The sequence below is a fragment of the Chenopodium quinoa genome, unplaced genomic scaffold, assembly GCF_001683475.1.
Source record: "Chenopodium quinoa cultivar QQ74 unplaced genomic scaffold, ASM168347v1, whole genome shotgun sequence".
In the NCBI taxonomy this organism is placed as follows: Eukaryota; Viridiplantae; Streptophyta; class Magnoliopsida; order Caryophyllales; family Amaranthaceae; genus Chenopodium; species Chenopodium quinoa.
Window position 1 is genome coordinate 3,939,895 of NW_018742484.1, and position 14,625 is coordinate 3,954,519.

General features: G+C 31.9%; 1 protein-coding gene across 2 annotated transcripts; it reads right to left on the reverse strand.

The window, feature by feature from the left end:
- Positions 1-173: 173 nt before the first annotated feature.
- Positions 174-8,648, reverse strand: LOC110719448 (probable copper-transporting ATPase HMA5). 2 transcript variants are annotated; one of them, XM_021898394.1, is made up of 6 exons: positions 7,288-8,648; positions 2,502-3,905; positions 2,166-2,420; positions 1,927-2,049; positions 1,189-1,668; positions 174-1,020 (listed from the first exon to the last, which is right to left on the reverse strand). In XM_021898394.1, the coding sequence occupies exons 1-6, from the start codon at positions 7,603-7,605 to the stop codon at positions 604-606; spliced, it is 2,997 nt and encodes a 998-aa protein (XP_021754086.1). In that variant the 5' UTR covers positions 7,606-8,648; the 3' UTR covers positions 174-603. The 2 variants fall into 2 exon arrangements, with proteins under 2 accessions (XP_021754086.1, XP_021754088.1); XM_021898396.1 differs by having other exon boundaries at positions 2,514-3,905; positions 7,288-8,647.
- Positions 8,649-14,625: the final 5,977 nt, after the last annotated feature.

The window sequence follows — 14,625 nt, forward strand, 5'->3', positions numbered from 1 at the left end:
TCTTTATGTCCTATTTCATGGTGTAGATTATATACCCAAAAAAAAAAAAAAAAAAAAAAAAGGCTATTTCGGGGTGGGGTTCCTTTATAGAGTCTGGCTTACAAGTTGGATAGTGAGAGGTACCCGTTTAGAACGGCTTTTTTTGGAGCGAACTTTGAAAAGTAAAGAGAAGATGATTTAAAATGTGTGTGTGGATCATTGCTTTTAGCTTGTTGCTGACAAATGTAACTAGATCATGTTTCTCACATTTCGAATTACACTGCTAAACTACCAAATGCCAGGAGAATTCTGTACACATTGTAGCACAGAGGATACATATATATTATCTGTAAAAGAGAGTAATCTGATCCTGAAACAGATTGGCTTTATTGTTTGCTGTTCCGGCCTCACCTCCCGTCCATGAGGTTCAGAGTTTGATTTCGATCTGACCCAACGTTTACGTGGACAACAGGGAAGTGGAAGAACTGTGGCACTTTTTTTTCCACTTAACCTATTTACAATTCCATGATTTAGCTAAGTATAAGCCACCTTCAGGTTATTGATACGTACAAAACTATTGTAGCTAACACAATTACCCATCATATAATGTATTAATAGGCATTTTCACTCAACCCTTATTTCCTTAACTTGAAGGGTGTCCAATATCTTTGGCTTTTTGTAATTCTTCAGCAAGAGTGACCAACAAACAACACTGACTGATGAAGCAGCCATCGCTGCTCCAGCAATCCATGGTGGTAAGCGGAATCTTAATGAGGGAAACAAAGCTCCAGCAGCAATTGGGATACCGAGTACATTGTAACCCAAAGCCCAAATATAATTCCATCGTATCCTAGAGAAAGTTTTCCTTGAGAGGTCGATGGCAGTTATGACGTCCTCTAAGTTGCTTCTCATCAGAACAATATCTGCTGCTTCTATGGCAATGTCTGTTCCAGCACCAATTGCCATTCCGACATCAGCAGCCACTAATGCGGGTGAATCATTAATACCATCTCCAACCATTGCCACTACATAACCTTCAGCCTGTGTTTATTATCACTTCATCAGTGAGGTGAGGAGCTACATATGTCCATAAGTACAATTTAAGAAGTATTATATCACAAATATCAAGGATTAATTGAAGGTAATACTTCTAAATTATGCTTGTTAGTTTCTCTTAAATAGGGAAAAGGAGAGTTTTCAAAATCTGACCTGTAATTCCTTTATTTTCTCTGCTTTCTGCTCAGGTTTAGCTTCAGCAATCACGGTCTCAATTCCAACTTGTCCGGCAATGGAGTTGGCTGTCCCCTTGTTGTCACCAGTCACCATAATGCTCTCAACACTCATGGACTTAAGAATAGATATGACTTCAGGTGCACACGGCTTCAGAGGATCAGAAATTGCTATTACTCCTGCAACTTCATGACTAATGGATACCAGTATGCCTGTTTCAGCCTTACCTTCGGCTTCTGAAAGCAATTCCTCTGCCTCAGCTGGGATGGTGATTCCTTGATTTAACATCAAGCTCTTATTTCCAATAAGAATCTCCTTGTTGTTGACTGTGGCCTTGACACCATGACCACTAATGGCCATGAACTCCCTCGCTTCTGACCAAATTTGGTGTTCTTTGTCTTCACTAAACTTCTTGGCATACTCGACGATGGCTTTTGCTAATGGGTGCTCACTATTGACCTGGAAATCATTCCCTATTATTATGTAAAGAAAAAGGAAGCATAATTTGAGTATTAGAAGTATTGAGCTAGAACATTGATCTTTATATCTCAGCCAAGACTAGAAACAATGGGTAATATACTCTGCATCTGTTCTGAAATTAGTCTAAAATCTAAAGACTATCAGAACTCAGAAGTATAGAGCTATAACATTGGGGTTTGTCAACAGAAGAAAAGGTGTGAAATTTAAGAATCAGCAAGTTTTCGGAAAATGAACTACCTCTACCGCGGCAACCAGTTTATAGAAGTCCCGCAGCACCATTTGTCTCAGAAGTCGCGTGCTGACAACTACTGGCTTGCCCTCTGTAAGAGTCCCAGTCTTATCAAACACAATACAATTAACCTACAAAAGTATATTAGAATAATGGAGTGTATTAATAGCTGCCAGGGTGCCTCCTTAAACTATAGTTTCATCCATTTTAAGCTTATTGAATGCAAGATACGAAAAGTATAACATACCTTGTGAGCAGTTTCAAGAGCTTGGCCTCCTTTGATCAGTACACCTTGAGAAGCACCAATTCCAGTACCAACCATAACTGCAGTTGGTGTCGCCAAACCCAGGGCACACGGGCAGGCTATGACCATGACAGATATGCCAAACTGTAGTGCAAGCTCAAAGCTGTCCATTGATGGTGGTATCCATGATTCTGGGTAGCTGTGGAATTTTCCGCCTAAAAACCATGCAAGCCAAGTTGAAATTGCAAAAAGGATAACCTGGGGGAATAAAGCAGTAAGTAATAAACAATGTTGAAGTATCTTAATATAGTTGAGCTTTCCAAGAATTTATATGCTTACTAAGTTACTAACCAATGGCACAAAATATCTAGATATATGATCAGCAAGCTTCTGCACAGGTGCTTTGTTCATTTGTGCTGATTCAACCAGTCGTACAATTTGAGAAAGTGCACTTTCTGATCCAACGCGTGTTGCCTTAATATGTAAGGCCCCATTTTGATTCACTGTACCTCCTATTACTAGATCACCCTTCCTCTTAGGTACTGGCCGCGATTCTCCTGTTATCATGCTTTCATTGACATAGCTTTGGCCCCAAACTACAAAACCGTCACAGGCTACTTTTTCCCCAGGAATGACTTTAAGCACATCATTCTTTTGTATCAATCTGCTGTCAATTTCTTTTTCTTTCAGGATCTTTCCATCTGCATCAAGGGTTAATAATGCTGCCCTCTCAGGGGCCAAGTCCATTAGCTTGGCGATTGCTGCAGATGTCTTTCCCTTCGCCAATATCTCTAGGTACTTCCCTAGAAGTACAAAGGTAATAAGCATAGAACTTGTCTCAAAGAAATCTGTTCCCTCAAACTTTTCTGATGTAGCAGCTCTAACCACGGTGTAGACTGAATAGAAGTAGGCTGCATTTGTTCCCAGCGCAATCAAAACATCCATATTAGCAGAACCATGCCTTGAAGCATTGTAAGACCCAATATAAAATCTCCGGCCTATAATGAATTGTATAGGGGTTGCTAATACCCACCTTATTATCTCACCAACAGTTAGCATCTTCAAAACTTTGGTGTCAAATACTTCTCCAACACCCGGAATATACATGAATACCATAGATGTCAGAAACACTGGGATCATTAAGATTAAACTCCACAGCAATGATCTGTAATACTGCTTGATTTCTTCCTGTTTATGTGAATCCTTTCCGTGATCTTCGGGATATATCATTGCATTGAAACGCCCTGAGCTAGCTGACTCGATCACTTCAATAAAGTCTCTTGGCCCTGTATTATCAGACTGGTAAGAAACAGATATTTTCTGAAGTTTTGGATCAATATCTATATTTTGAACACCGGGGAGAATGTTAAGTGAGTTCTCAATCATTCTCCAAGAATGATCTGTTTTTATCCCATCAACCTTTAGGTGCACCTTGCATCTATCTTCTCCTGTAGTGATAAGTACAGCCTCAAACCCGCTATCTTCTACAGCTTCTAGTAATTCATTGTAACTAACAAGCTTCGGATCATAGTGAATTTCTGCTTCTTCAGTAGCTAATGCAACTTGTGCCTTTTTAACACCATGAACTCCTAGGAGACTAGTTTCGATGGCATTTGCACAAGAAGTGCATGTCATTCCTCTAATCCTTAACCGGCATACTTGACTGCTTCCATCGTTAATATCATCAGCAATCAGTTCAGCCTCGAAGCCAGCATCCACAATGGCTTCAAGGATTCGTTCCTCCTATACAACATTGACACTTTTTATAGGTCAGCAAAGATGAAAGAATGTGAAAAATCATTGCTAAAACTTTCTTAAAGCATGCATGTAACTAAATTTAGGTTTTGCAGCTATGTTCTTATGTACCAATATACATAAGTTTGATAAGCAGTACACTGACACTTGTGACTACATAAACGAAAATTGCACTATTATTGGCATTACAGATACTGTGTTCTCTCAATATAAAATTATGCATCCAATTTCCAAAGTAAACTATTTAGATTTTTTAGCCTTTTCTTTAATCGTACACAAATTCTAAAATCAAGCAGCTTAAAGTCATAGATTACATATGAGGACTTTTGATAGGTCATACACCATTGTTAAAGCTACTTCCTCTGTTCCAAATTAGATGACACATTTCTTTTATCACGTTTGACAATGCAAAAGTTCAATCGAAAATATCTTTGATTAAATTATTGTAAAAAATACTAAAAATTGAATTTCAATTAAGTACACATTGAAGTGAATCTAACAAGATCCCACATGACTATGCATTTTTATACCTATAAATCACAAATCTTAGTCAAAACAAAGTTAATGAATAGTGTCAAAAGTCAAAACGTGTCACCTAATTTAGAATAGAAGAACTATGTAATAGTCCCTCGATCTATTTCTAAATGTTCTTCCTATTTTAACTATTTTAACAGTACATGTTTGCCGGTGCAACTTTGATAGCAATTATATTTAGTTGCATATTACTCCCTCCGTTTCATATTCAGTACAACACTTTCCATTTTCGACCGTTTTATAGTAATTGCAACACTACTATTTTTGGCAAGGATCCACCATTATTTTATAATTTCTCTCTCCCACTAACCCTACTTTCACAAATATGTTATTATTTCTATTTCCTACGAACCCCACTTATACTACTTTTTTATTATTTCTTTCTCCTACCAACGATACTTTATATAAAAGATTCTCTTTGGGTCCCACCCTATAAATTTTCTTAAACTTTATGAACACCCTAATGTTGCATTTAATATGAAACGGAGGGAGTAATAAAATACTCGCTCTGATTTTTTTATAAGCTAGAGTTACTATTTTCATCCTTTTTTTTTATAAGCTAGAGTTCCATTTTTGGAAATCTCTTACTCCCTCTTTTTATATATATATATATATATATATATATATATATTTTATTATTATTATAAGCTAGAGTTGGATTTGCACATTTGTCGAGATACAACTTTGACCATTAATATCTTTAATTAGAGGTTAGTAAAAATTATGAAAAAAATAATTTATAAAAGTAGACATTATGACAAATCCAACAACATATTATATGATCATATTTATATATTATATATTGGTAAAAAAAATTAAGTCAATGATGACCAATGAATAGTGGAATTTTCCAACTCTAACTTATAAAAAAACGGAGGTAGTACAATTTAATAATATATCTTTACCCACTAATGTCCCCACTCTTTCAATGGTCCTCACTCCCTCTCACACCACTTTACTTTTAAATAATATAATAATCTTATCTACCCCATTAACATCTTATTTTATTAAACTACCTAAAATTCCGCGCAATTTCATTTCTAACCTATAAAAAACGGAGGGAGTAAAATATAAAAATTAAAAATTATAATAATTGAATATTAATAAAGTATTTATCGAGTCAAACCAAATAAAACTTAACATGACTGTTATATTTTATACATTGATAGTATTTTAGAAGATTATCGTGTCAATATTCCAATTGAAAAGAATAAAAAGAAACGATGGGAGTATAATATTATATGGGTCGTTACTTGGAATAACATACCATTTGCACCTTTTGAGTACTCCCAAAAGATCAAAAACAATGCTAGTGGCGGACTAGTGGCTAGGGCTGCGGCCCCGATGGGTCTAGTGATGGTGCCCAAGAGGCCAAGATGGGTCCAGTGGTGGATTCATAGTGTTGGTTAGTGGAAATGGTATATATGGTAGATAGATTGTGTATGATTCTTGGATTGGGAGTGGTAAACTACTAAACTAGTAACATAGTTTGATGCCCTAATTTGGTAATGTATTGGATAGATGGAGTACATTTAACTAAGGCCCTGTTCTCTATTCAGTAAAATTAATTTTAGTTCAGTAAAATAATTTCAATTCAGTAATAATAAGTACAGTTTTGTAAAATAAGTTCAGTTCAGTAAAAATCAGTAACTTCAAAGAAGAAATATAATAGACAATCAATAAAAATAATTTTAGTTCAGCAAAAATAATTTCAGTTCAATAAAAATATTTTCAGTTCAGCAAAAGTAAGGTAAAGTGAACGGGCCTAACAATATTTTGATTCAATATATTTGTCACTCAGTAGTTATCAAAGTCTCTATCTTTTTTGTTGCAATGAAAGGGAATTTTACACTAAACATTATTGTGTCATAAGAATTTATTTCAGTTTCCCATTATGAATATGACTAGAGAGCAAACATAAATACATAATGGTATAATACACGTATAATATTTTCTTACAAGTTTTTTTTGTAATGCATGAACGTATTGAATATTGAAATTTAAGAGGAAAGATAAATACTTCATAAATCATAATATTTATACACTCTTACTCAATAAGGTTGACTAGATATCACTTCCTTTAAGCTATAAATTACTCATATAAACTTAATTATAGAAGCTTATTATTAGCAATACATTAAGAAAAAATTTATTGCATGGCAAAATATTAGCAAAATAAGTGATACTTTTGCTATTTACTTTTTAGATCAGAACTATCATATAATTAAGAAATTGTTGATCAAAGAAAGTTGACTACCACCCTTTATCTATAGCTTGTTTTCTCTTCATCTCAGTTCTTGTTTCCCACTTACAAAATACAAGTAATTTTTAAAAAATTAGAGAACTGTAGAATGGTCTTTCCCCCTTTACAGATCATTCGAGGAAAGCTAATTTTCATAATTTATTCAAAACAATCAGGCAATGGGATTAAACAACCACATTTAAATATGTGAAGAATAAAAATAAAACTAAGATAATACTTCGTATATATTGATATCCCAAACAAAAACATTGCTTAATACTCCCTCCTTTTCACAAGAATCACAACATTTGTTTTTGCACACATTCAAGTCATATTTTAATCATTAAAATTTTCAAGCATGCATTGAAAATATCATAAAATCCAATCCTTTTATATAGTATGTGAAACAACGAATTGGAAAAAATCTAACAAAATTATATTCTATATGAAAATGTTTTAGTTTACATCATAGTAAGAAAATACGATTAATCAGCCATAAATAGTTAAAATAAACTAAAATAAAATAAAAAAAACATTTTTATCTTGAAATAGAGGGAGTAGCGAAAATAGAAAGATAAGGCAGAAAGAACTTACATTAACAAAGTTGGGATAAAAAATGACTTGAGCTTTATTATTCAAAACATCAACAATAGCCTCTTTAATCCCCGGAAGTCGTTTAATAGCCTTCTCAACTGAAGCAGCACAAGCTGAGCATGTCATTCCCATCACTCTATACATAGCTTTCCATTCACTACTCTTACATCCTTCTTCCATATTTCCTTTCATTGACGTCGAAATCCCTTTGGGATACTTAGGCATTGAAGGGTACCGAGCTCTCGGGGACATAAGATCACTCCTACTGTCATTACATACGCATACTAACGTTAAGACTTTCACGCCTGCCATAGGCATTGACCTTTTTGTAATGTTGCTCTTGGGTTTTTAATTTACTATTGCTTTGCTAGCTGGAAGTAAGAATACATGAAAAATGATGTAAATTGTAAGCAAATGATTCTTATGTATATATAAAGTAAAATGTAAAAAGTGGTATAACTTTTGAAAATTCTAGCCTGAATAGATGAGTGCGCATTAATTAGTTTAGAGTAAATTGGAAGTAAAAATAAGTAATGCTGAATTAGGTATTTGATTTCGATGTATTAAAAGCTGACACACAGTTCCTTTTATAGTTTGGATGAGGTAATTTATTTACATCTTTATTGTATGAGAAAGAAATGGATAATAATGAATTAATGATAAATCTCTCCACCGTGTAATTAAATGTAACTAGGTTATATATGGGTAGTGTGTGCACCATGCAAGTTTAATTAATGCTTGTCGTAGTGGGATAATTCTTTTATGACAAGGTTGATAAAAGTTAGCAACGTAATATGCTACTAGTAACTATCATATAACTGTACGAGTAATATATATTTAGCTATAAAAGCTTGTTAATTTTTGAATAATGTAATTACGAGATAATTCAGTTACCAGCTAGTAGGAAATTCAGGAATCCCACATTTTAATTTATCATTTTCACGATTTTGCTTGACGTACAACTAAGGGACTAATTGAAAGGGAACGAATAAATGGATCCCTATCTATATCATGAACTCATTCCTCATGATATGAGTCATGACTTCTTCCACAATAATGTATATATCGACTCTTTATCGTTTCATGAGTAGCAAGCAAGGATAGGTTTTGATAAGGTCGGTTTTGATGACTTCATTGTGGAAGCAGATGGTTCATGAGGATAAAAAGACCACGAGAGCTGGGATAGGTTAGGCGGTTCAAATCAATACCCGAGGCTATGCTATTGAAGAGGGAGGGAAACATGGAACGACAGCATCCGTCATTCAATGTGAGGGTTGGGCATGCCTGGAAGCAATGAAGTGGGCTCGAGCTAAAGACAGGCAAGGAATCCTTATTTTATCTGACTCTACTTCCTTGGTGAACAATTTACAGGATAAGATGGGCAAGGAAGTCTCGATAACTTGGATTCTTAAGGAACTAAAGGAAGTGGGGGCGTTGTTTCAGAGGTGCACTATTTTAAAAGTTCCCAGAGAGCAAGTTCAAAGGGCAAATGATATTGTAAGATATTGTCGGATTAACCTATCTAATTTAATGTAATGTGACTAGATCCCTTTTGCTTTTGTAAAAAAAAAAAAGAAAAAGGGAGTAGCAAGCAAGTAACTTACATTCAATCTCATAGAGCGACATATATCATTATATCATACAACTAATAAACAACATTATAATGCAAAATTTATTTGTCGATCACTTCCGTTAAGAGTGGTAACACATTCAAAGAAGTATTATGTTGTATATACTTGCATTAATATTATAGAAAATTTTAGTGATTGGTTAAATTAGTGTGTCAAATTTTTGAGATGACTCATATCATCACTTAATTCACTTTAGCTGTTATTAGTGTAAAGTTTGTCACTTCTAAAAAACTTAAATGGGTGGATCTAATATGCTTACAGCGAAACATACCTTTACCTAAATTAATGATTAAAGAAAACTTTTCTTTTGACTAATTGTGACAGAATAAAAGAGAATAATATAGAATGATCATAATAAGCCACTTTTTTACTTATTCGAAACAAATTTGATAATGTAACAAATAAATAAATGATAATGGGATGGGTGGCAGTCCAATTAATATATATATATATATATATATATATATATATATATATATATATATAATTAATTTATATAATTAATTTTTTATAGGCACGGTCCAATTTATATGAATAAACGTAGATAGTAATTAATAAATTTGAATTAATTAAGCAAAAGTGGGAGGTTATTCCGTGACGCTAAGTATTCAGAAGACACAAAAATTATTTTTCATAGGTTTTCCATTTTAAAATGTTTCTCTTGGGTATTATTTGAAAAAAGCATGATATTCGGTTGTCAACTTTGTTTCTTCTTCACATGTTTTGCAAGACTTTATATTTCAATAATTGATTTGTTTTGCAAGACTTTATATTTCAATAATTGATTTTTAATACGGAGTATGAATTTTAAAATTTTGGTTCGATTTAGGCCTAGTTCACTTCACCCTATTTTTGTTGAATTGAAATTATTTTTATTGAACTGAAATTATTTTTACTGAACTTAAATTAATTATACTGAAACGAAATTATTTTTGCTAAACTAAAATTATTAATACTGATTTTCAATTATATTTCTTCTTTATAGTTATTGAATTTTACTGAATTGAAATTATATATACTAAACTGAACTTATTTTTACTGAACTGAACTTATTTTTACTGAATTGAACTTATTTTTACTAAATTGAAATTATTTTTACTTAATATCATTTTTTAAGGTGAAGTGAACAGGAACTTAGTATGAATTTTTCTAGCCTAGTGTGACCTTGTTTGAGTTTTATTAATAGTCTGACAGTCTGACTCGCTCATTATTATTAAAAATAACGTTCTAGTTTTATTCAAATTATTTTTATATTGATGGTTAACTCTTAATTAATATCATCATCTTTTGATAAATTGTAGTAACAAGTTGATGTAATAAAAAATCTAAATTCAGATCACTCCAACAATAATTAATGACATTTAGTTTTATACTTCTTTCGTGCTTTTATAAGTAGTTGACATGTTTTGACTATTGACTTTATTCTCAATCTCTAATTTAAAAACAAAATTAACTATCTTTTGTAGTTTATAATTAATATAGTTAGGTGGGATTTTTTCTATAAATGTATAAGGTATGTTTTCATTATATTAATTTTTTATTATTTATTAATAATTAAAGATATTAATCGTTGATTTTGTCTTTTTTAAAAATGTAATAAAATAAACATGTACTACAAAGAACTAAATAAGTATTTAGTAATAAAATTAGGTCAAAAGACAAGTATTGAAAGGATTGAGAAATAGAGTTGATGGATGCACATACATGCTTCATGCCTCCACCCCAAGAGAATTCTACCTCGACACCTAATACAAATATCTCCATAAAAATATTGTTTCCACCTTTGACCAAGTTAAGCTGAAAATATATCATAGAGGTGATTCAAATCTATAGTTAATTAGCTAGCCTATTAGGATGAAGTTATATGTATTAGTTGCACAGTGCACTTACTTTCAAGTCAAACCATTTTTGGTTGCCAAAGTTAAAATCAAATTGTATAATTTTTAAATTTGAATTTAAAAAAAAAAAATGATCAAATTTTGCCTCTAGCGTTCAAGTTGTGCTTGACTAAAATTTATTACTCAATGAGAAATTGCATATTTACGACTCTATTATATTTACTTTTTCAAACAACTAATACCTCCATTTCTGTAATTAAGCTATCTACAATGTGACATTTGACAGGATCATCGTCCATAAATTATATGTAAGAAATTAATATATTCGTATAAGGACTTGTGATTAGATTAATCACAAATACGAAGAATGTATTTTCATAATATAATATTTATTTATTTATTATTTTTATATATAATTAGTTTTACATTGACAAATAATGTAAAGTACGTAAAGCACAAATTCCGGGTTTACTTCGTAGTAGTTTCTCAAAAAATTTCCTATACGGAGTACTTTTTATTTTTATTTTATTTAAAGGTAAGATGAAAGATCCTATTAGATTGACACCTCTCACAGTTTAAGTCAGTTTAGATTTGCAGGTCAACCGCTTGAGAGTAGAGAGGGAGGTAAGGGAATCCCCGTACTCCCAAGCAAATATAGTTGGTGGAACTCATGACCTCAAAGTTACAAGGTGAGTTCCCCACCAACTCTAAGCTTGATATACGGAGTACTTTTTACAGCTCATGCATTTCATAGTTAGAAAGCACCTTTTAACTTGTCTAATATCTCCACTACTCCACTAAGAAGTCTAAGATTAGCCAATATTTGTTCTCGTCAAAAAAAGTAACTAAAAAAATAAAGGTGTTTTCAGTTGCTCCACTAACTTACCTCAGCTGTATTTGCTCGCATTAATAGGTGAAGTCTCCTTCAAAATTCATCATACATGAAAAATACTCTTTATTAAGGGCAGCTTTAAGGGTGAACAAAAAAATAGTTCACAATGAGTGAACAAGTGAATGGATGGCTTAATGGTGATCTCTATAATTGTTCATAGTGAATGGTTGTGGGATCGATTGCTGCTGCAAGCATTTGGACGAATTTATGGATTGTGGGCCCCACCCATTTTTATTTTTTTTCAGGAAAAAAAATAGAAAGCAGCGGCTGGGAGCGCGCCACTTGGCCCAGCCGCTGCTTGACACGTTTCACTGTTTTAAATAAATCTGTTGTAATTTTGCAACGGATATATTTTACAAAACACAAATCAAAAAAAAAAAAAAATTACCAATGGCTCTATTTTTTTCCCCTCTATAAATAGACACCCATATTGCTATACTTTCTTCAACTTTGAAAATCCATTTCTTTCTACTATATTTTTCTCTTTAAAAATCCCCTCTATAATTACCAATATTATTATTATTAATATTATTATTATTATTATTATTATTATTATTATCATCGTTATTATTATCATTTTTATTATTATTATCGTTATTATTATTATTTCCTTTATTATTATTATCGTTATTATTATTACTTTTATTATTATTGTCGTTATTATTATTATTATTAAATTTTTATTTTTTCCAAATATAAATTATAATTATGGATGCTAATACCAACCCCAAAACAAATAGAAAGAAGAAAAAAAATTTGGGTCAAAATATGATCCTTCAAGCTTGTTTTGCCATTATTAAAAAGCCGTCTTTGGCGTGGGATACCGACATACTCCACAATATCATGCTCGCCTGCATCATAATACATAATATGATCGTTGAAGATGAACGAGAGACGTATCAAAATAACGTTAATACCAATGAGTTTATGAATGCTGGAGGCAACGCTAATGAGGACACTACCGAGTACCGTACTGATCGTATTGTGGATATCGGCTTATACTTGTCTCGTAGAACAGAGATTGAGGATCAACAGACTCATTTGCAGCTAAAAAACGACTTGGTCGAACATATATGGAATAAATTTGGTAACAACGAAAACTTAGGCAACTAGGTTTACAACAAATGGTTATCCCTAAGGACATCTTACAAAACGATGTGTAGTTGTTTTTTTTTTTTTTAAATAAAATGTACTAGATTATAGTTGTAGAACTGTAATCACGATTTGTACCTCTTTTTTTTTTGTTAATTAAAATTAGCTGCGTTGTTGTTTAAAAAATATTAATCACAAGAATTAGTTTTTTAAAAAGCTGATAAAAAAATGCGATAATTTCTTAATTAGTAATCACGATTAAAATATTAAATACGTCAATTAATTACATTGACATCGGGTTAATAAATTATAATTATGAAACAAAAAAGATTATATTTACAAAAATAAAATAAGGTGGGGTAGGGAGTATTGATGATGAACCATTGTTTAGTGTTCATTGTTAAGAGTGAATATTGTAAATGGTTTGTGGGTTGATGTGGATGAGAGAGAAATGGTGATAGTGACCCATGAACCATTTATTTGGGTTCACCAATAAAGATGCTCTAAGAGCATCTTTAAGGGTGAACATTTTAATAGTTCACAATGAGTGAACAAATAAAGTGGTGGCTTAATGACAAACTCTTTAATTGTTCATGTTGAGTGGTCATGGGTTCGATTGCAGGAGCAAGCACTTGCATGAATTAATTCGCTGTGGGCCCCACCAATATTTTGGACTGATATTCATGCAAAACGACGTCGTTTTGCTGTTTCATGTTGCAAAACGACGTCGTTTTGCTGTTAAAGGTCAGAAAAAAAAAATAGAAATCAGCGGCTGGGAGCGCGCCACTTGGCCCAGCCGCTGCTTGACACGTGTGTACTGTTTTAAATATATCCGTTGTAATTTTACAACGGATATATTTTACAAAATACAAATCAAAAAAAAAAAAATTACCAACGACTCTATTTTTTTCCCCTCTATAAATAGACACCCGTATTGATATACTTTTTTCAACTTTGAAAATTCATTTTTTTTTCTACTATATTTTTCTCTTCAAAAATCCCCTCTATAATTACCAATATTATTATTATTTATACCAATATTAATATTATTATTGTTATTATTATTTTTAATTAGTAATCACGATTAAAATATTAGTTTTTTAAAAAGCTGATAAAAAAATGCGATAATTTCTTAATTAGTAATCACGATTAAAATATTAAATACGTCAATTAATTACATTGACATCGGGTTAATAAATTATAATTATGAAACAAAAAAGATTATATTTACAAAAATAAAATAAGGTGGGGTAGGGAGTATTGATGATGAACCATTGTTTAGTGTTCATTGTTAAGAGTGCATATTGTAAATGGTTTGTTGGGTTGATGTGGATGAGAGAGAAATGATGATAGTAACCCATGAACCATTTTTTTGTGTTCACCAATAATGATGCTCTAAGTATCAAATCATCCTTTGAGGTTGTTTATTATTATATATACTAAATTTATGCCTGTGTGATGCACGAATCTCTATTAATAGTTAAATTTAACATTTAATATTCAATCGTAATAACAAAAATATTAATACATAATATTACTATTTTTTTTAATCTTAATTAAGGTTCACACATATATAAACACAGTATTTTTTTGTTCAAGCAACAAAACAAACCAATTCTTAAAGAAAAATATAAGGAAAATAAAATGTAAAGCTATATGTATTTGTTTGACCAACTTTTTTTCAAATTGTGTACACGGTGAAACATATGATCTTCTAGACTTCCATCATCCTTTGTTAATTAATCGTTGATCGTGCCAGTTGATAAGTTGCATGATTAAATCCGCCCCTTTACAAAATTAACATCCTTGCAAAATTAACTCCTATGACTGATTTTTTTAACTATGATCACTGTTCACCACATTCAAGAATTTCATGGTGTTCGAA